Here is a 23,663-nt window from a genome sequence, read left to right as displayed (position 1 = left end):
CCGGCATTGGTATTTGAATACCTACCTGCAGTATTTTTCTTATCGTGTTAGCTGTAACAGAAATGTGTCAATCAGACTAATTGTAAGCCTTAAAGGGCGTCTGTCATGACCTAATCCGTCCAACTGCTTACGGCTTACCGTGCCAATGCCCGCGCCCGTGCCCTTAACCCTAAAGTTATAATAGCCACATTATTTTAATCTTTATTGCCATTTATTAAGGTCTAAAAACAATCAACATTTTTGTTTATTCCTGTGCTGACACTATCAATGAGAACATCTCAAAAGCGTTGTTTTCTACTGGCGGAGATTCCAATTTGGTATGACAAATGGTGCGAGGACAACAGGAATAGAATAATATTTGATTTTCATGTCCAATGAAAGGGTTAATAAATGGTTAATACTCATAGTTCACCCTTTACATCCAAGCCTGCCAAACATGGTGATGGAGTATAGGCTAAGTCCTCCATTTGACTCCATGAATTCTTTATTTATTTCATTAACCTCTCTCATTACAAGTTTCCCCAATGCGATAGAGTAGATAGTAGATTATAGAGGATCGTGCTCCTGCATTAGAGACCAAATGAACTGATGATGATGTTCTATCTATACTTTATTGATGTTGTCTCTTGTCACCAGGTCCGGCGGCGTTCAGGGCCGGTGCCGAGCGGTGTTCAGCTACCAGCCGGCCAACCCGGACGAGCTGCCACTCAGCGTTGGAGACGTACTTGAAGTCCTTGGCGAGGTGAGTTACGTCACAGGTTGTTTTTATGACAAGTGCAATAGAGGCAAAGTGCAAGGGGCTATTGTATTTGCCCTTATTAGTTTACGCCAGATGGAGTGACGGGACACCTTACTCGATGTTTTGATTGACCGGCCCAATGAAGGCTACCGTATTTGCGCTTACTGGTTGGAGCAACTGACGAGTGACAAGACATTATATGACAGTGATTCCAACATGGTGAGAGCAAATACGATAATCCTTGTACCGCTTCAGTGCGCACGAGTTGGCGTATTGTCTTGGCCATTAGAAATACGGTAGACCTCATTCATGGATCCTGTTTGACCGCTGTCGTTGTATGGGGTATACCCAGAATAAAGGATGCTAGGGAGACTAGTCTTGATATTTTCGTCTTTTACTTGCTATTCCGCAACACAATTTCCTTACCCTTGACTCTATCAGACAAGCGATAGAGAAAGGTATGTTCAGAGAAAATTGTGCTGCGATTTAGGATGTAGGCTTAAATTAGCAAAAGTGTACGTAATAACACGCTTGTAGAAATCCGAGCTCCCATAAAGCTATAGGGAATGGAAACACGTCTATTGTTCTCTTATCATGTTCCCAAGACCGACTAAAGCTGCCTGATGATTATAAACGTTTTCTAGACGCTCAGAACAGGGTACTTTAGCACCTTACTGTAAATAAATCTTTTGGATTGAGAAGTGTAATGAAAAACTTATGACCGGCTTAATTAGTGCCAGTAAAACTAAAATGCAAAATCATAATTTTACGCCTGGAAAGGCGTCTGCTTTATGTTCCATTGTATTAATTACGTGTAAATGACTGTATTGACATGACGCGACCGATAAAATCTAGAGTTTCCCGCGAACCGAGACAACAGGCCTTTAAACAATGACTCACTCGCAAGTGGCTAACGAGTAACGATGATTCGCCGCTTCCTTCCCTCGTATGAATCGAATGACAATTCGGGCTTTCTAATTTATTTCGATTCCCGTCGCGCTTCCCCTAATAAAGTATCAAGTGAAATATAGAGTGCGATCACCCTAAAGTTATGGCGAAATGACAAATAATAAGCTATGTTTGCTCGTTAATGTTTACTTGTTAGTTCGTTGAACTTTAGCAGAGCATTCGCAGTCTTTATGCTCCCTAACTAAGGTTGACTTTTCTTTAATGATCACATATTTTGAAAGCATACAATGCGCCGATTGCAGTGGCTATCTTTATTAGTTTTGAAGAAAGTGTCCAGTTTAGAGAAAGTGAAATTAACCTATAATCGGTGAACCGCAGAACTGCTTGCACTTCTATGATCAAAGATATTCCAGATTTTTTGCAATCAAGCGGTTTTAACACTAGTAGCGTCCACCGCAAGACTTTCTCAGTCGTTGCGACTGTCCATCAAATATTATAATTCATACCTCGTTTTGTCTAGTTTGAAATAAATGCAGAAAATTAGGCGTGCTATCTGTTGAACCACCCTTTTGGTTAGTTGTGGTAATAGGGATGTTTGTAAGGAATAAAAATTGCAAGTGAAAATTGCTGAAGATGAAGGCAATGCGGAATTTTTTCAATGCCGATCGTTTTTGGTTTCCACGCTTAACAAGTAAACCAGCAAAAAAATGAAACCGGATAAAATTAGGTCTAAAAGGTAAACCTTAAACAATAAATTTATTTATTTCTTAAAAAATAAACCTTGTCCTTGCGTATGTATTCTTTTATACCCGACAAAATAAACTCTAGTTCGATCCCGTTAGATCGGAAAATCCCATAATACTATCTCCTCCACTATCCCCTTACATCGATTATGTGTTTATGCATTTGATAATACGGTCTTTACTGTGAGCGTACTCGCCCCAGCGTACTGTAGCAGACGAGGCGAAGAAAATCGGCAAGACCTGGTGCGAGATCAAACGCGAAGCTCAAGACCGAACGCGGTGGAGGACTGTTGTGGACGCCCTCTGCCCCATCTAGGGGACATAGGACCTTAAGTCAAGTCTTTACTGTGAAATAGAATGTAACATTGTATTATGTTCCCCAGGTAGAGGAAGGCTGGTGGCAGGGCCGGCGGCAGGGCCGCGTGGGCGTGTTCCCGTCCAACTTCGTGGTGATGCTCGACCCGCCGCAGCCGGCGCCGCCCTTCGAGCCAGCGCCCGCGTTGCCCCCCAAACCTGGTGAGTGTAATGACCATTCTCAATCTTAGGGGGGCTACTCCGAAACGATGTTTATGTAGTTTCGGGTCTATCGATAAGACACCGTCGCTCATGCTGGCATCTCGCTTTGCGCGAGAGGGATGGCAACATTCGAAACTTCGGATATCGTTTTTCGGAGTAACCCCGCAGGGCCTCTTTCGCGATCTCTGACTAAAGTTCTAAGAAGTTATTTCCTGAATAACACTATTTTAGTGCGTCAAAGTTTTGTCAGTGTCATGGTTTCGTTGCTACTCGTGACTTTAAGCTTCGAGTAGCCTACATGACACTTAATTCAGAGATGTTGATCGTTCACCATCTCTCGGGCCTCGTGGCCCTAATAGTAATTAGAAGACCATATTTCCAACATCTTTTGTACTTGGATTAAGATTTTTTATACGCTACGTGGGCTTCGCAACAATTTTGGTGACCTAGTACTTACACTCTTTTACTTCAATAATAAATCACTTGTAAAATCTATATCGTGTTCATGGATGGATATTTGTGACTCCTTCACGCAAAAAATACTGCTCGAGTTTTGATGAAACTTTATTTAAATTAAAACTTTTATCAAAATTACAACTAGGCTATAATTTACCGACATCTACGTGGGTGAAGCCGCGGGCTACTATGTCACGGTTTTTACAGTAACACCGCGATTTATGCATCGCACGCCCTTGGAATTAATCCTCATATTCGTAACAGTGCAAACTCCAGCGATATGTTGTGAGTGTTGCGACAAGGACAAACTTCCATACATTTCGGCGATTCGGCCAAAATTATGACTAGCAATGGCTCACGTGACAAATGATAATTAAAATTACCCGCGGGACTAGCACAACCTTAGGTTAGGTTTGGCAGCCTTGACACAATTTAACGGCTGTGATGTTCGGCCACAAAATACCTGCCACCCCTAGTCCATACAATTTAAGCCACAATAACAAAATAACAATTAATATCTATGCACCGCCCACCAGACCAGAGGTTCCCAATCTTTTTCATCCCGCGGCGCAGTTACTTTAGTATTTTGTCACGACGCTCTACTTATTGAAAAAGATACAGTCGATAGAAATAGGCACCTATATTATAGTTCATAGTGGTTAGGTTAGGTAGATATGAACAAAAATTAAAACATCTATCTAACAATATGAAATTTGGACACACTCACTTTGGGAACCCCTGCACTAGACAGTAGACTTTATGCCACAGTGACAAAGTTTAATATCCTCCCATAACTTTATTAAAGATGACACTATAAACAATTCTCTGTTCCACAGTGAAAGAGCAATGCCGAGTGCTGTTCCCGTATACAGCAGTAAACGACGACGAGCTCACACTGGCTGAAGGGGACATAGTGACAATCGTCTCAAAGGACGCGCCGGACCGCGGCTGGTGGCGCGGCGAGCTACACGGCCGGCAGGGGTTGTTCCCTGACAACTTTGTGCAGATGCTGCCAGCAGGTAACGCCATAATCACACTTATAGCTTTAGTAGTTGAGTCCACAATGGCTCACACTGGCTGAAGGGGACATAGTAACGATCGTCTCTAAGGACGCGCTGGACCGCGGCTGGTGGCGCGGCGAGCTACTCGGCCGACAGGGGTTGTTCCCTGATAACTTTGTGCAGATGCTGCCAGCAGGCAATGCCATTGTCACACCTATAGTCTTAGTTAAAGAGTCCATAATGTCTCACACTGGCTGAAGGGGACATAGTGACGATCGTCTCTAAGGACGCGCCGGACCGCGGCTGGTGGCGCGGCGAGCTACTCGGCCGGCAGGGCTTGTTCCCTGATAACTTTGTGCAGATGCTGCCAGCAGGTAATGCCATAATCACACTTATAGCTTTGGTAGTTGAGTCCATAATGGCTTACGCTAGCTGAAGAGGACATAGTGGCGATCGTCTCTAAGGATGAGCCGGACCGCGGCTGGTGGCGCGGCGAGCTACTCGGCCGGCAGGGGTTGTTCCCCGATAACTTTGTGCAGATGCTGCCTGCAGGTAAATATCACGGTCACAACTCTAGCTTGGTATACTAGCTCACAATTGAGGAGCTCATACTAGCTGAAGGGGACATAGTGACGATCGTCTCTAAGGACGCGCCGGACCGCGGCTGGTGGCGCGGCGAGCTAGTCGGCTGGCAGGGGTTATTCCCTGATAACTTTGTGCAGATGCTGCCAGCAGGTAAATATTACGGCCACAACTGTAGCTTAAGTGTTTAAGACGCAGAGGTCCCGGGTTCGATTCCCAGTGGGGGCAGATTTTTCTGTTCGGTTTGGTTGGTGGTAGGGCTTGTTCTAAGTCCGCCTGGCTAGCTACCACCATCTTACCTAAGTCTGTCGCCATAACAACAATGTTAACAGCATTATTGTGTTCCGACAGTTAGAGGTAAGATAGCCAGTTCCTCCGTGGTTGAGGATTCCGGGTGAAGCTCGCTTCCACCTTCGGCCTGATCGTCACTTACCATCAGGTGAGATACAGGCCAAGAGCTTCCTCGTTGTGGATAAAAAAAAAGTATACTAGCTCGCAATAGATAAGCTCACACTAGCTGAAGGGGACATAGTGACGATTGTATCAAAGGACGCGCCGGACCGCGGCTGGTGGCGCGGCGAGCTACTCGGCCGGCAGGGGTTGTTCCCCGACAACTTTGTGCAGATGTTGCCAGCAGGTAATGCCATAATCACACTTATAGCTTTAGTAGTTGAGTCCATAATGGCTTACGCTAGCTGAAGGGGACATAGTGACCATCGTCTCGAAGGACGCGCCGGACCGCGGCTGGTGGCGCGGCGAGCTACTCGGCCGACAGGGACTATTCCCTGACAACTTTGTGCAGATGCTGTCAGCAGGTAAATATCACAGCTGTAGCTTAGTATACCAGCTCACAATTGATGAGCTCATACTAGCTGAAGGGGACATAGTGGCGATCGTCTCTAAGGATGTGCCGGATATTCCCTGATAACTTTGTGCAGATGCTGCCAGCAGGTAATGCCACTGTCACATCTATAGTCTTAGTTAAAGAGTCCACAATAGCGATGGCGCCATAGTGATGTTTGTCTCCAAGGATGTGCTACATGGCCGACAGGGGTTATTTCCCGATAACTTTTGCAGGTAACGTTTACATAGTAGCTACTGTTGCTACCTCATTTGCGCTCGCTAGTTAGTATCTCTGGGACAGTTATTCAGAGACGAAAGTGGCGCCATTCTGGTTAATTCAAAATTAAATGCGACAGTCCTATCGCTTCAGCACTCGCTAGGCGGCGCCACTGGCGAGCCATAGAGTCAGTGCCGCCGACTTTAGTAAAACTGCTTTGAAACTATAATGTGGACTAGTGTAGTATTTTTATACGTAAATAAAAAAGTCACAAAAATATGTACTTTGTACAGACACAGAACAGAGTAGATACGACTATGCGTCTTTGTGGAATCTGTTGGTGTAATAATGAGAACAATGTATAGTTTCACAATAAAACTATACCATAATATCACTAGAATTCATTAAGATATCAATATATTGCTTATGTTTATCGGTATCATCTTCCTACATAATTATATTTCCATCAACAATAACCACTGTTTTGAAGGATATGCCCTTTATTAGCACAAATATGACGAAAATGAATTTTCAAAATATGGGATATATTCACACAGAGGATTCCAAGTCACATGTGTTGGCTATCTAATTTTAATTTTATGGCTACATTGCCTACATTCAAAGAACATCTAATAATAGTTCACTATACTTGTGAATTACGATCTATATGGGGAACGTTTACTTTAACGTGCGTGCCAATGCTGTGGGAAAATATCCGGCCTAACGGGAAACACATACATTGTTTTATTATGCTCGACCCATAAGAAAAAGCAGCACAGTTTTCACATGCATTCGCCTATAAATGAGCACATTTAAAGTTCGCAGAGTACAAACAATGCGTTATTCTTTGTCATTTTTGCAGGCGACTTGTTAAAGTTTATAGGTGCCAATAGATACTGACAGTATTGTAAATGCATTAATGATAAAATAGACTCGAAAAGAGATTCAACTGTTTGAGTTTCCATAACATTTCTTTACTTAGGTTTACTCATACATAATCACTAGTTACATAGACAGCTCGTTGTCAATGTTCGTTCGTTTCAGCTAAAAGACGTCCACTGCTGGACAAAGCCCAAGGATTTCCACAAAGACCGGTCCTGCGCCGCTCGCATCCAGGCACCTCCCGCACCAGTAGGTACAGTTACAGTCAGCTTTTCACATACTTGTTGAAACCAAAAGTGTCCAAAAAGTTGACAATACAACCTTATTCCAATTGTCACAAAGACTTATTGCGAACTTTTTGGCTTAGTTTGGGTGTCACGAACTTTTTGACGCTGACTGTAATTGTCTCTGATCTTGTCATAAAACAATGCGTCACTTTATAGGCGACAGTCATTTGTTCAGATCACTGTCGACTGTCGGTTTTATATGTAAAAAGATTTCCTCACATTCTTTATCGGTTAATTATACAGACACACGCGAACAAATGAAGCTATTGTTTTTAAACAGCCCAAATCGACATAAATGCCTTTGTTATTGGAACACTACTCACTCAGAATGTTATTTGGAATTTAGATAAACTTTGCACTAAAACTATCAATCTTTCGCTATGTTATTAATTATTATGCTAATGTGTGTCACAAACTTCTGTTGTACTGAAGACCTTGTAATAATTTACCAAATGGAGACCTAATACAGAACTAATTGTTACTACATAATTATCCTGAAGAACGTTTCCTTATTTATCACATGTATACGCAGCTTCAGAAAGAAGGGATATAGTTTTCGATGTTTATTGCCAAACAGTCGAATATTCAAATTCAAAACACTAAATACTGATTAGCATATCTGCAACATTGCAAAACCTACTTCCAAAAGACCTTGACTGATCGAACTTATAGATTTACTTCGCACCGGGTGTTTTAGTAACAACGGTATTTATATTATGGCAATGTAAAAAAGTGTTGCCAGATTATTTTGTGCTAATGCTCGATCACAAAACTGGTGCTATTAAATATTATTATAATTAAAATGTAATAAAATGAACTTGCCAAGTATTTTGATCATCGTTACGAATATTTTTGTTTGTTGTTATGTTTTCGTTGCCATACCGCCCGTGTTAAGTACCATCCGCGCAAGTTATGTTAGTAAACACTCCGCCCACTCCAGCTTAGCATTCGACGTTTTGCTATTGACATTTCTCATGAAGGTTGCAATCGTAGTCGTGATTTTGCGTAACTCAACTCACGACGATCCGCGCTCGCGCTTGCGTTTCGATCTTTTTATATCTAGTTGCCTCAGAGCCGAGCTGATGTTGTGTCTTGTGTCGTGACAAACTCGAATTCTCGATAACGTTTCCTTGATTCGTGTTCAGTGACGAAAATGGGTGTAGAAAGTGAGTTTGTGAACGTTTGTTGTCCTTGTGTAGGATGTGGTTGTGTCCCGGAAGTTTGTGATTTTTTTAACTATTCAAAAGTTGTTAAAATAAGCATTATTTATGATTTATTTGCTACACAGTATCCTACGAAATAATTTACAGGGAATATATTTTAGTGAATATTGAAATCAAAGTATATTTTTAAATATTAAAGTACGTGTCTAGTAATTCACGCCATGTAACTGATAAATAAATCTACTTCTAGGTCTTTTAGCGGTTATCAATGAAACTCTACGTGACCTGCTAATTATTTTATTTGTATATAACATGCAATCATTTATACCTAACCTATTTATTTATACAGGGTGATTTTGTTATCAGTATCCAAATTTATAGGAGCGACTCAGAATCAGTAACTGGATCGATTTACGTAAAGAAAAAATCTTTTTTTTTCACATTTAATTACATTTAAAAAAAAATTTACGCGAAAAATACCGCGATTAAGAACAATTAAGATAAAGTTGTATTTTTAAATTGTACTGCAAAATCACCCTGCATATCTGTGAATTTAAGGGTCATGATAATTTGGTGTCATAAAATTACAATACATACTTTGAAATATTCGTTTATTGTAACATACATACTATTACATACTTATCATATAATGCATGGCCATCTAATTAGCATGCCCTTTAGCACTCCATGAAGTCACAGTATCTTATTTATAGTGTTTTACGATATCCACGATTACTTTAATTGAAGCACGTGTGTAGGCGTATGACAGCGTATGCCTTTGCCTTAGTGTTGATTTTCAAAGGCAAAAGTCAATTAAATCGCAGACCAATTAATCAAAGCGAATAGATTAATCAAGAAAAGTTGGAAGTTTTTATGGATACAGTTGTATCATCACTTTAAAAACAGAATCTAAGATACAGTCCTTTTAAAATACAAATACAATAAACTCAATGCAATTCTGTAAAAAAAACTTTAAGAATAGTCTAACTGATGACGCGTCTATTGAAATGCAAAAATGTACTGACGCTAAACGCATGTAAACAAGTGCCCAAAACATTTGCTTTCAAAAGAGTTTTCCTTTTTAGAGTTAGGTTTCGAAACTAGTTAGCATCATTTACAATTTAAATTGACGCCTTATATGCACGTATCTTGTTCGATAGTCTTGCATTATTATTTCAAAGAGAAAAGTTGGCGTACCTATTCATTGTTATTTCAGTATTAGGTATTTACGCGGTTGCTCTTAGAAAAACCCAGATGATTAACTGAAACAGTGGTTGTTACATTGAACTGTAGCTGTAATACAGTCAATATTAAAAGTATTTATACACGTATTCGTTGGAATGAAATACAAATTAGGAGCACCTTGACTGTAACTACAAACATTATTGTTAATTCCCGAACATACGTAGATCTTAGGCTGTTCCATATACACCGTGTTACTTTGCATTCTTGCCATATTCACAGAGATAAAAGTAGGGAATAATACCTATTATTTAAGATAAACAAGAGACTCCCATAAAGAAAGTATACTAAGATTTTAGTAAATTTGGTTTTTCAGTACAAATTGGAATAAACCAATTTTGTCTCGCACGTTCTACAGGTGCAAGTGGAATAAACCTAGTGGGCGTGGCCTAGTTCTTAATAATCTGTTGATTTATGGCTCTGGGTACCAGCCTTTTTATCCAGTCATAATAATTATTTTAAAATACTCTTCAGTTGATTTCAGATTTCCCTTTCTACTTTAAGGGCCTAGGACCGTCAAAAATACGTAATAATTATAAGGGTTTTAATTAATTTATAACATTGTACCCTATTTTTACAAATTAATAAATTAAGTATGAAATGAAATCACCTTATTCACAATTAATTATTTATTAAAAAGTTCCTACTTACAAAGTTTACATACTGCGAAGCAAGTGTTCAAAGTGGCCTCCGTTCTGATCATCTGATCAAGGCACAGTCGCTTCGCTTTAGTTTTCGCAACACATAAACGTTTTGTCTCACAGTTTCACTAAAACAATCCTTTCGTGTAACGCGTTTAACACTGTTTATCTCTTCTGCGCATACCAATCGTTTCAAATCACTCCAAAAATTCATTGGTGTCAGGTCCGAGGATCGTGGTGGCCAAGCTACTGGACCCCTCGTCCAATCCACTGTTCACCAAACGTATTATTCGCGCACTTGACGTCCTTATTGTGGGGGAGCACCATCCTGCTGGTAGTAGAGCATTTGGTGTAACGCTAAGGGTACGTCATCAAGCATTTCGTCTAAGACGTCTTGCAGACACTCCAAGCACCATTTTGATTAAATTATTCGTTGTTTGAATACGCTTCAGACATTTTTGTATTATTTATAACGTGATTTGTGATTGATAGATTTCTCAGTTTTTTACAAGTGTCAAAAAGACATTTTAAAGACAATAGATTGCAATAGATATTTAAAAATACAATAAAAAGTAAAAAAGTCTCCATCACCATCGCCAACAAGTGATGTGCATGCGTTACGATAATTAGTGGTGTGTTTAACAGATTGTCGATAAAATAAAATAATCAAGATTAAAAAAACAATTTTTCGGGCATTATTTTTTTACGGATTTGTGTTCAGTATCAGTAATATAGTAACCTCTGTAAATATGGCAAGAATGCAAAGTAACACCCTGTATTTAGTTGTCTAACAATTACTTCCTGGTGCTTTTATCTGTCAGGCATATATCGTCTTATCTATTCGCGCCACAGTAACCAAAAAAGTGCCTAAGCACAGAAATTTAAAACAGTCATAACTCTAACAATCGCGGAACATTACATGGGGTGATTTGGATAGCCCTAGTGATGCTGAAGTAGTGTCAAGCTGAAGCCCAGAGGCGACAGCTACTTATTGGGACACCCTGTATTTATTCGAGACATGTGAGACTAGTTGTTATCTAACTGAGAGCAGTGCTGGTCATAAAGAATAAACTTTAAATGTTTGTATATGTCAATATACTTTTTTTTTTACAGTGGCAGCGGAGGCAGAAGAGAAGAAACCAGACAGGCCGCCATCGAAAACGAACGCAATATACCCTGTGCTGAACAAGTACTCAGAAAAGACCGCCTCAGTTAAAGAATTGACCACGTCTAAAATAAGGTAAATTAAGTCTTAAACTTACGAAATTCCTCGACCATTTATTACTTTTTCCTTGGCGTAAAGTATCCTGGTATACATTATTTGTGTCAAAGATCTTTTGTAGAGGATAATGTATATCTGATTGTTAAATCTCGCAGGTTTTTCTGTTGTTATTGGTACCACCAGTCAGTAGAATAAATTACTTTTCCAAACATCTCCACATATTTTGTAGCTTGACAGATTGAAATACAGTAGAAAACTTGCGTTATTTGCTATTTTAGTCGGAATAATTAATTAGTGATTGCATTAAACTTATTGCTCAAGTTATAAATGAATCACCAGTTTCTCAGTGTAATTTGCAAACCTAACCAGATGTATTACTACTATTTGCTTTAATGTCAATATTATTATAAACGTTGATATTTTGTTGAGTATGTAGGTGTGTCTGTAAACGCGTATCATGATCAAAATGATGTGATGATGACATCATGATATTACAGAATACCAGCAGCCTTGTAATCCGTATAAATAAAGGCAAAATCCGGCATAGAAGCAACGTGAAACTTATATTGTAATATTTTGTTGCCTGCGGTTTATTGTAATAAAACTTACCATTTTTCCCTCTCTTAGATGATATTATCAAAAATGTCTGTCTATTTTTTCCTCCCAATCATCGTCATTATCTAATTTATTTCTGAACAGAAAGACAAGGAGAGCAAAAATGCACGATTTCCTGTTTTTTTTTTTATCAAACCTCTATAATTATCTTATTTGAGATCATAGTCCAGTGTCCATCATTTTAAATGAGTACCTATTCGAAGTACTTTACAAAACTTCATTTGTCCCATTTTGCCCTGAATGGCCTTGTCATAAAGTCCATTCTCAGCTGACGTGTTATAGGTACCTAAAAACCACTTGACTGTCAAATATCAGTAGCCTTATTCACGTAACAAAACTTCAACGACAACAAATAGCTGAGTTGCGATCCTATCGAGTAATCGTTCTATCCAAATGACCCTTGTGAATACGGATTTAGAAATGTTTTTCAATAGGACGACTTCTAAACGTCAACGAGATTTTGACTGTCAAAATACGTGAATTAGGCCACAACTTCATAGGCTAAGTTGTAATCATAGTTAGCATTTTATGGAAATCTGTTATCATAAATATTCGCTATGCAATAACATAACGCCATACTCATAAATAAAATGTTGATCAAAAATAATATATTTTTATAAAATCGTCATCATTATATTGGTATATAAATTGTCTATTATAATTCCAGTTTGCACAAAGAAAACACAATCAGCAAGGAGAGTACCACACAGAATACAGTAACCCACACAAACAAGACCGAGTCGGAGAAGCTCATTCACAACGAGTCTGTCAACGACGGGACGTTGGACGGACAGGTAAAGTTCTATTGTTATGTTAAACTGATGGTGTTTTTCATTATTTAACCGCGTAAGACTAAGACCCATCTGAATATGTAACCATTACAGCCTTGAAAATATGCTTGTATCTGAAGCATAGTTACGGGGTACCAAATCAACTGCCTAATAGTGATTACGAACAAATATGGGTTACTACTCTTCACAACCATTATTTGTGGTTCTTAGTTAGTTACGTATTATAAAGTAAATATAGTCACACGTATATTATAGCTAACGCTTTAAGCTTCCGATAGAGGGAAAGCGACAGTATTTATGTGTTGCATTTGCATCAAACTATGCACCTTATTTATGGAAATATGACCATAAATTAATATTTTATTCGCCTTAGACGGTGCTAGATACAGTACGATTACGTATGCGAGAAACCTAACGGGCAAGTTTTCGAGTCTAACGACTTTATATTAAAAACTGTTTTGTGTTGTATTCCGCTATCGGAAGTAATTAGTCGCTTGAATTGTTTTTGTTATATTGTGTCATTATTACACAATATCGGAAACTTTACTTACTTTAAAAGACAATGCATTCGAATATGAAATTTTAAAGTACTAGAGTTGCAGTTTCGTCACTTTTCTGTTCCTTAAAGTGTTTAGAGCTAAAACGTTATATTCCTAAATTGCATTAATATCGATTAAAATGTTACTGCCCATTTATATGTTAAGTCAAGTAAAAGCTTGATGACATCCATCTGAAATAGTCAATTTGACTTGGGATTTGCCTAACTTTTATTTAATATTCCAGATTAAGAAACCTCCAGTGCCATTGAAGAAAAGTCCGACCCCGAGCGCAGGCGTAGGCGGCTTGTTCAGCGGCCTGAAGACCAAAATGTTATCTTCTACAGACAAGTTAGTATGAAAATTTAATATTATTTGTAATAATGTTTGTTACCACTTTAAATATTATCTTTACTTGCTGGTGAAAAGAGCTAAAAAATTTCAAAGGTTATTTCTACAAAACCAGAGCGGACATAAATAATAACGTACATTGTATGGAAACGCCGCACATCTCTTCCCCAGTCTGCTCAAAACCGTTTCAATTGAAATTGAGCGGAGACGAGCGTATAAATAACGAAAGAACAATGGGACATTTTGTATGGACTACGTCCCCAGAAATGTAGCACTTTAATACCTACCTTAATGATAGTACATTCTAATACTATGATGTGGGTCGAGCAGTCGTGAAACCATTTGAAGCAAGTCAAAGAATTGAGTGTTAAAAAAAACAAGTTGTCGCAGGGGTTGAGTTGTCGCAGGAGTCGAATTGTCCCGGGGTCAAGCGATACCCTTTGAAGTTGGTCAAAAGTGATTTAGCATGTATTTTTTCAGGTTTGATTATGAATTTTTATTTTTGATATAACTTTTTTCTAAGACAAGTCACACTTGAGCTGTCATACAATAAAATAATAGTATTAGCATGGTCTATCATATAAGGTACGTATTAAAGTGCTACAGTTCTGGGGACGTTTTGTCCCATTGTTCTTTGGTTGCCATCACAAATCTCTCTCGCATCATCTCAACCTTGTTCAAAACTGAACCTTATTGCCTTACCAACAGGGAGAAATCTTCATCGACGACAGTAAGCAGCGGCAGCAGCAGCGGCGGCGAGTGGGACCGGCCGGACGGCGCCGCCGCCTCGCGCCCGCCGTCCAACACGCTGGACCACGTCGAGCGCAACTCTATGCTCAACGACCCTCGCGCTCACAGGTGCGCCTTATGTGGTTGTAATAGGGGTGATGTTGCAATAGCAACGCTGCGAGTGGGGCCTGAACCTTATGCAGTTGTAGTAGGGATGATGTTGCAATAGCAGCGCGGTGACTGGACCACGTCGAGCGCAACTCCATGCTCAACGACCCCCGCGCCCACAGGTGCGCCTTATGTAGTTGTAATAAGAGCGATGTTGCAATAGCAGCGCTGCGAGTGGGACCGGCCGGACGGCGCCGCCGCCTCGCGCCCGCCGTCCAACACGCTGGACCACGTCGAGCGCAACTCCATGCTCAACGACCCCCGCGCTCACAGGTGAGCCTTATGTAGTTAGGAATAAGAGCGATGTTGCAACAGCAGCTGTGATGTAACAGGGGCGATGTTGCAATAGCAGACCGACCGAACGGCGCCGCCGCCTCGCGCCCGCCGTCCAACACGCTGGACCACGTCGAGCGCAACTCTATGCTCAACGACCCCCGCGCTCACAGGTGCGCCTTATGCAGTTGTAATAGGGGTGATGTTGCAACAGCAGCTGTGATGTAACAGGGCGATGTTGTCGTAAAAACCCGGCGAATGGGGCGGGCCTGAACCTTATCCAGTTGTAGTAGAAGCGATTTTGGAACAGCAGTGCGGTGACTGGGGCCCGCCGTCCAATACGCTGGACCACGTCGAGCGCAACTCCATACTCAACGACCCCCGTGCCCACAGGTGCGCCTTATGCAGTTAGTAATAAGAGCGATGTTGCAACAGCAGCTGTGATGTAAAAGCGGCGATGTTGCCGTAGCAACCCGGCGAGTGGGGCCTGAACCTTATGCAGTTGTAGTAGGAGCCATTTTGCAATAGCAGCGCGGTGACTGGGACTCGTCCGCTAGTACGCTAGACCGCGTCGAGCGCAACTCTATGCTCAACGACCCCCGCGCTCACAGGTACGCCTTATGTGGTTAGTAATAAGAGCTATGTTGCAATAGCAACGCGGCGAGTGGGGCCTGAACCTTATGAAGTATGTAATAGAGGCGATGTTACAACAGCAGCGCGGTGACTGCACCACGTCGAGCGCAACTCTATGCCCAGCGCTCACAGGTGAGCCTTATTTCGTTAGTAATAAGAGCGATGTTGCAATAGCAGCGCTGCGAGTGGGACCGGCCGGACGGCGCCGCCGCCTCGCGACCGCCATCCAATACGCTGGACCACGTCGAGCGCAACTCCATGCTCAACGACCCCCGTGCCCACAGGTGAGCCTTATGTAGTTAGTAATAAGAGCGATGTTGCAACAGCAGCTGTGATGTAACAGGGGCGATGTTGCAATAGCAGACCGACCGAACGGCGCCGCCGCCTCGCGACCGCCATCCAATACGCTAGACCGCGTCGAGCGCAACTCCATGCTCAACGACCCCCGCGCTCACAGGTGAGCTTTATGCAGTTAGTAATAAGAGCGATGTTGCAACAGCAGCTGTGATGTAACAGGGGCGATGGGGCCTGAACCTTATGTAGTTGTGGTAAGCGCGATGTTGCAACAGCAGACCGGCTGGACCACGTCGAGCACAACTCCATGCTCAACGATCCCCGCGCCCATAGGTGCGCCTTGTGTAGTTAGTAATAAGAGCGATGTTGCAATAGCAGCGCTGCGAGTGGGACCGGCCCGACGGCGCCGCCGCCTCGCGCCCGCCGTCCAACACGCTGGACCACGTCGAGCGTAACTCTATGCTCAACGACCCCCGCGCTCACAGGTGAGCCTTATGTAGTTAGTAATAAGAGCGATGTTGCAATAGCAGCGCTGCGAGTGGGACCGGCCCGACGGCGCCGCCGCCTCGCGCCCGCCGTCCAACACGCTGGACCACGTCGAGCGTAACTCTATGCTCAACGACCCCCGCGCTCACAGGTGAGCCTTATGCAGTTAGTAATAAGAGCGATGTTGCAATAACAACGCAGCGAGCGGGGCTTGCACCTTATGTAATTGTAGTAGGAGCGGTTTTGCAATAGCAGCACGGTGACTGGGATTCGCCAGCACGCTGGACCACGTCGAGCGCAACTCCGTGCTCAACGACCCCCGCGCTCACAGGTGAGCCTTATGTAGTTAGTAATAAGAGCGATGTTGCAACAGCAGCTGTGATGTAACAGGGGCGATGTTGCAATAGCAGACCGACCGAACGGCGCCGCCGCCTCGCGACCGCCATCCAATACGCTAGACCGCGTCGAGCGCAACTCCATGCTCAACGACCCCCGCGCTCACAGGTGAGCTTTATGCAGTTAGTAATAAGAGCGATGTTGCAACAGCAGCTGTGATGTAACAGGGGCGATGGGGCCTGAACCTTATGTAGTTGTGGTAAGCGCGATGTTGCAACAGCAGACCGGCTGGACCACGTCGAGCACAACTCCATGCTCAACGATCCCCGCGCCCATAGGTGCGCCTTGTGTAGTTAGTAATAAGAGCGATGTTGCAATAGCAGCGCTGCGAGTGGGACCGGCCCGACGGCGCCGCCGCCTCGCGCCCGCCGTCCAACACGCTGGACCACGTCGAGCGTAACTCTATGCTCAACGACCCCCGCGCTCACAGGTGAGCCTTATGTAGTTAGTAATAAGAGCGATGTTGCAATAGCAGCGCTGCGAGTGGGACCGGCCCGACGGCGCCGCCGCCTCGCGCCCGCCGTCCAACACGCTGGACCACGTCGAGCGTAACTCTATGCTCAACGACCCCCGCGCTCACAGGTGAGCCTTATGCAGTTAGTAATAAGAGCGATGTTGCAATAACAACGCAGCGAGCGGGGCTTGCACCTTATGTAATTGTAGTAGGAGCGGTTTTGCAATAGCAGCACGGTGACTGGGATTCGCCAGCACGCTGGACCACGTCGAGCGCAACTCCGTGCTCAACGACCCCCGCGCTCACAGGTGAGCCTTATGTAGTTAGTAATAAGAGCGATGTTGCAATAGCAGACCGGCCCGACGGCGCCGCCGCCTCGCGCCCGCCGTCCAACACGCTGGACCACGTCGAGCGCAACTCCATGCTCAACGACCCCCGCGCTCACAGGTGAGCCTTATGTAGTTAGTAATAAGAGCGATGTTGCAACAGCAGCGCTGCGAGTGGGGCCTGAACTTTATGCAGTTGTAGTAGGAGCGATTTTGCAATAGCAGCGCGGTGACTGGACCACGTCGAGCGTAACTCCATGCTCAACGACCCCCGCGCTCACAGGTGAGCCTTATGTAGTTAGTAATAAGAGCGATGTTGCAACAGCAGCGCGGCGAGTGGGGCCTGAACCTTATGCAGTTGTAGTAGGAGCGATTTTGCAATAGCAGCGCGGTGACTGTCCCGCCTGCACGCTGGACCACGTCGAGCGCAACTCCATGCTCAACCACGCCCGCGCTCACAGGTGAGCTTTATGCAGTTAGTAATAAGAGCGATGTTGCAACTAGAGATGAAACGGATAGTTGTTTGGCCGGATACCGGATACCGGATATCCGGCGAGCTGCTAGGCCGGATAGCCGGATATCCGGCGGCCGGATAGTTGTCCCATTGTCATGTTGCATGTCGTAACGAGTTTAGCGCTGCACAGGTGCTTCAAACGCGATCAGTGGGTCTAGTAGACTAGACAAGTCACACTTTTCGAAAATAGAATCTGTTCGAATAGAATGTCAGAATTCGGGTGATTTCGGTTGCCATCGTGAGTAGGGTAAACCACCCAATTATTGGCACTTTAAGCAGCTACTTCACAAAACCGGTAAAATTCGCATGTAAAAATATGTTTTACCAAAGAAAAAAACATTTACATTGGTCTTTTAATCTTTGTAGAATATTATAAAGTACTTATCATTAATAAATTAAATCATTTATTCAATATAGTGTACCTTTTAAAAAAAATCCTCAAAATACCAGTTCCTGGCATAGCCAAACCTTTTATTGGCAGTGATAATTACATATTATTGGCACTGTTCTCGCAAGACTGAAAAATAGCTGCTAGGTCTTATGTAGAGGTTTTAAAGAGATTCATGATAGAAATAAACAAAATAAAATCCTTTGTTATAAGAAAAGTAACATTATTTGTATAGGAACATAACATATCAGTTCAAACGCTTATATTTAAATATGGTTTTAAACTTTCCATAAACACTTATTATCAAATCTTCTTTTCTCTTCGGAAATACTTTTTCTGCTACTGATTTTTATTTTATCCAGTCAACAAAAAGCTGTTCTTCCTCGTCAGTTAAAATTGTGAGCGGACCGGGCTTAGAGCGATGATCAAGATGTTTCAATTTGAATTGTATAGTAGACCGTGGTACCACTTTCAAAGCCTTTTAAAGGCTTATTCCACTAATCCCGGGGATTAGTGAACTTTTTATTAATTAATCCCCGCTAACGCCAATGGAGCTTATAATGGGGATTAGGTAATGAACTAAAAAGTTCATTAATCCCCATTACTTTATTTTATTTTTCTTTATTCAGAAAACTACGTTAAAAAATAAAATACTAATGTAACAATCATGTTCCTTCTATTTATTATTGGATAAGAACTCACTTATTGATTATTTTTATAATCAAATTAAATTAGATTTAAGCCTGAATACAAAGCTATTAATTTACACCATTTTTATCTTGTTACATCTTGGCCCAAATTTGTATGTAATCATTTCCATCTTCTTTTAAATGATGAATGGGGAATAACAATTCAATATCCATAGTGCTTTTGGTTAATCAGGTAAGTGTAAAATTTGTTTAAGTATTTTAATCAGTCTTAAATTTAATTTAATTTGATAATAAAAATAATAAGTGAGTTCTTATCCAGCAATAAATAGAAGGTACCTGATTCTTACATTAGTATTTTATTTTTAACGTACTGGGGATTAATTAACTTTTTAGTTCATTAATCCCCATTATAAACTCCATTGGCGTTAACGGGGATTAATGAACAAAAAGTTCACTAATCCCCGTTGACGGGGATTGTCAACGGGGATTAGTGGAATATGACTTTGAAAGGCTTTGAAAGTGGCTTAAAAGATAATATTTTTTATTGGCACCTTTTAAACCAATGTTTGACACCCGTGCCAATAAATGGATTTTATATAATTGGCAGTGGGCCAACATTTGGATTGGTGTATCCAAAACGTTAGAAAATATTTTAAATGAAATTTAAACTCAATTTTGAGACAAACAAGGTATATTTTTTAATAAACTCAAATTATTTTAAATACCCTTTTATTGGCATGTGTGCCAATAAAATGGATAAACAGATTTTACGCATACCAAATGTTGGCACACCACAAATAATTAAAAGTTGGCGGTTAAATTATAAAATAATGTTTTAAAAAGGCAGTTAATATATTCAATAATGAGAAAAAATGATTATGTATAAGAACAACAAGGTAGATTTGCATTTTTTTCAAAGATTATAATAGCTCTTACCTTAGTAAAAAACGAATATTTCGATTGTTTTTTTCGCTTAGGTCCCGGGTTGTCAAACAAATGGTTGATGCGCCGCGATGTTTGAAAAAATAAAAGACGTGTGTAGCCAGTTGAGTAATAAATGATATTACTCTACAATTTCTACTAAAAAATATAAGGTTTGGCTACAAACAACCTTAATTTTCTTAAAAAACTGGAGCATGCCAATAAATTGGTAGAGTGCCAATGATTGGGTGGTTTACCCTATGTGCACGTGATTGAATAGCGAAAATTCAATTAGTTTACTTGCTGCGTAATCTGACTGAACTGCATTATACAGGGTGACTTTGAAATCGTTGGCATTCTTTTTAAAATAAGACTACTCATGATTCCCCAAATATGAGTCATATCAAATTAATTAAAATTTCAATATTTGAAATCTTGTACAGACGACAGCACATCAATCGTCATTCTGTGGCATCTTATTTCAATGTATTAAGTGTTATTTTGCAACAAAATGCTGTTGACTGTACAATAGTTTTAAACTCTTTTTAAGAGCACACTAGTGTCCGACCGAATGTTCGGTTTCGGTTTCGTTTTCGGTTGAGTTTCGGTAAGAAAGAAAGAAAGAAAGAAGAAAGAAAATAACTTTATTTTGGCAACAACAAATAAAATTCAGGTAACATAGACATACACAAAAAATAATAACTAAGTTGCCAAAAAAGGTCACCCACTCAGTAATATCTTGACAGTGTGACTGCCAAGACACTGATTTTCAGTGGGTGCCTTTTGCAGCGCTATACAAAAAAAAAATAAAGAAATTAGAAAAAAAAATAATAATAAAAACCATAAATTAATCATTCAAAAAATTAAAATTAAATAATAACAAAATACATCATTCCAAATTAAAACATAACAATATTATTAATAATCATTACATACACATGTCAAAAACAAAAACCAATGCTACAGACAGAGAAAAAAAATATCAATTAAAAAAAAAAATGTCACTTGTCAAGTTGACATTTGCCACGTCCACCAGCCACGTAACAAATTATTAGCTATCGGTTTTTGCAATAATAAAAAATAACATATCATATAATTGTGATTAAAAATTCATAAAATTCATAAAATTCATAAAATTCATTTATTTTTGCAAATAGGCTTTAAAAAAGCGCTTTTACACGTCCCAATATTAACCCTACCACTGCTTCGGGACAATAAATTGAATAGAAATTATAAAAACAAAATATAACGGTAAAAACACGAGTTTCGGTTTAGTTTCGTTTTCGGCGGCAAACTTGCCGAAACTACGACCGAAACCGAATGTGCATTCGGGAGTTTCCGCGCTGTTATCGGTCATGTTCGGCGCGTTGAATGAGTGAATGAATCCGATCAGAGCCAATGTCGTGATTCGCTCGCTTGTTTGTTTGCTGTTAGTTTTGTTTTGTTGTAGTGGCGAGTTTTCGAGTGATTTATTTTGAATTTGGTAAGTTTTATCTCGTTTTATGTCGTTATAACATAAGAGCGGGTAGTAAACATAAAAAAAAAATATTCAATATCTATATATATAAAAATGAAACCCGTTTTCCGTTGTCACGACATAACATGAAAACGGCTTGACCGATTTGGCTGATTTTTTTTTTGTAGTTTTCTAATACTCTGTACAAGGTTTTTACGGAAAAAAATATAAAGAAAATCTCTACGCTAAGGCGGTACGAAGTTCGCCGGGTCAGCTAGTGACTTATAAAAGTATAATCAAGTTTAATCTAACCTATAAATTTTTTTTTGGTTCGCAAATGCTATACGTAAACAAACATTAGTTAGGTAGTTAATAATGACTATACTGCATTTCATGGTGATAATATTATGGGTTTAGAGTTTCAAAGTTCATTTAAGTATTTATCACCAAGGTATCCAAGTGGCAAGTACAATCGGGACTATTCCCACCTCTCGTTCCCACCACTGCAACTCCTGTGTAGCCAGGATCTACAGCTTGACCGCCACAAAAACCCAACCAATGAAGGTCAAGTTTGTCCCGGGGAGGTCAAGTTTGTGGCAAGTACAGTAGATACTAACTTACGTACTACCAATTTTGTTTTGAGAAATTATAAAGGTAAAAGACCCGACTATGGGAGGGGTTATGTAGATGTCCTGAATATTGCGAGTATTTAAAAAAAATCTAGACTATGAATCCTTCTTTTTCTTTTTTAATACCTAATTTGATACCTTTTAGGCGATTATCACACTGCGCTGCGCTCCGCTGCGGTCCGCGTGATTTCATATAAAAAATCCCGCGCGCAGACGTGTTGTCAGTGTGTTGTGCCGCGCGTGTTTTCTATACAAACTGAGGTTCTTGCATACAATGATTAAATCTGTCGTCCCGCGTACCGCGGCGGAGCGCGGCGCAGTGTGATAACCGCCTTAGAGTAAAAAGGCGCTTTATAAGTTCAATTTTAATGCAATTTGAAGAGAAAACAATAAAGACTTGACTGATTATAATAACGTTTTCTTACCTACCGGATAGTTGCCAGATATCCGTTTCATCTCTAGTTGCAACAAACCTACACAGCGTCAGCCCAAAACTCCGCTACAAGAGTGGCGTTGTCAGTAGCATTCATTAAATCCTGCGTGCAGTTGCTCGGGCACTCAGGGCACGACATCTTGTGCTTCATCGACTGGGGAACAAAACTGTACTTGCACTCCGGTATGTAGTCCTTATGTAGTTGTAATAGGGGCGATGTTACAACAGCAGCGCGACGAGTGGGACCTGCACCTTATGCAATTGTAGTAGGAGCGATTTTACAACAGCAGCGCGGTCACTTAGACCAGGCGGCCGGCGCTTCACGGGCCTTCGGGTGTCCTGTTGATTGCACACTGAGACAAACAAAATTGTTATGACATCGAAATTAAATCTAAAATAATTAAACTAATTAATGTTTTTTTGTGTTACAGAGTCAAAGCGCCCCGCCGACGGCCGCCCAGTCAGGCTCTACGGGATGACACGCCGCAACAGATCGGGCTCAGCAATGGCCACGAAGGTAAATAAATAAATAATTGATATATTAATGAACTCTGTACAGAGTAGGCTACTAAACTGACTGAGCTTTAGCATTATAAGGCTATACGATAAGGCTGCCGCGACACAAGCACAGCTTAGTGCAGAAGCCGCTAGATAAACAAACTGTAATTCTTTTGTTGGCAAATAAAATACTTTTACTTTTACTTTTTTATTATAGATATTCGGGATTTCATTTAGGGAACTATAGAGAGAAGACCAAAATTATGGACATACTTAGTCCAAAAATGTAGCAAGCAATAGCATATTACAGAATTACCAAAACTAAAAATGCATATTTATGTTTAACACCGATTATACCATGTTTACTTACAACAACCTATCTTACAGTACCAACAGAAAGAGAAAAGCCGCCAGCCGAGAAAGCTGAAGAAATAAAACCTCGCGCTCGCGAGTGGGAGAAACACAAGGCGCCGTGGATGGAGGAGCTTAAGCTGAATCAAGCAAAGAAGACCAGCTTCGGGGCTGATGGGAAGTCGCGATCTGTGTCCACTGGCTCTGAAAGCGGCGTGGCCAGCAAGGCTGGTGGTGGCAGCACTGACAGGTATGACGTCACACAAATAAGCTATGCTAGAGTAGAGGTCTCAGGTTAGAATCCCATATAGGTCTTCTGGCCTGATTC

The 23,663-nt window shown here is 41.1% G+C and overlaps 1 protein-coding gene across 1 annotated transcript in view; it reads left to right on the top strand.

Moving 5' to 3' along the window:
• LOC135073821 (SH3 domain-containing kinase-binding protein 1) overlaps window positions 1–23,649 on the top strand; it is a 31,658-nt gene extending 8,009 nt beyond the window's left edge. Inside the window, exons 3-11 of the mRNA XM_063968021.1 lie at window positions 637–742; window positions 2,775–2,907; window positions 4,200–4,382; window positions 11,335–11,461; window positions 12,726–12,852; window positions 13,633–13,740; window positions 17,483–17,616; window positions 22,918–23,003; window positions 23,372–23,649. Of these exons, the coding sequence (XP_063824091.1) occupies window positions 637–742; window positions 2,775–2,907; window positions 4,200–4,382; window positions 11,335–11,461; window positions 12,726–12,852; window positions 13,633–13,740; window positions 17,483–17,616; window positions 22,918–23,003; window positions 23,372–23,634 (1,267 nt within the window). The 3' untranslated portion in view covers window positions 23,635–23,649. The remainder of the gene's footprint in view (window positions 1–636; window positions 743–2,774; window positions 2,908–4,199; window positions 4,383–11,334; window positions 11,462–12,725; window positions 12,853–13,632; window positions 13,741–17,482; window positions 17,617–22,917; window positions 23,004–23,371) is intronic.
• Window positions 23,650–23,663: the final 14 nt, after the last annotated feature.

This window comes from Ostrinia nubilalis, chromosome 8, assembly GCF_963855985.1.
Source record: "Ostrinia nubilalis chromosome 8, ilOstNubi1.1, whole genome shotgun sequence".
NCBI classification, from domain to species: Eukaryota; Metazoa; Arthropoda; class Insecta; order Lepidoptera; family Crambidae; genus Ostrinia; species Ostrinia nubilalis.
This window is presented reverse-complemented; position numbering and strand designations above follow the sequence as displayed.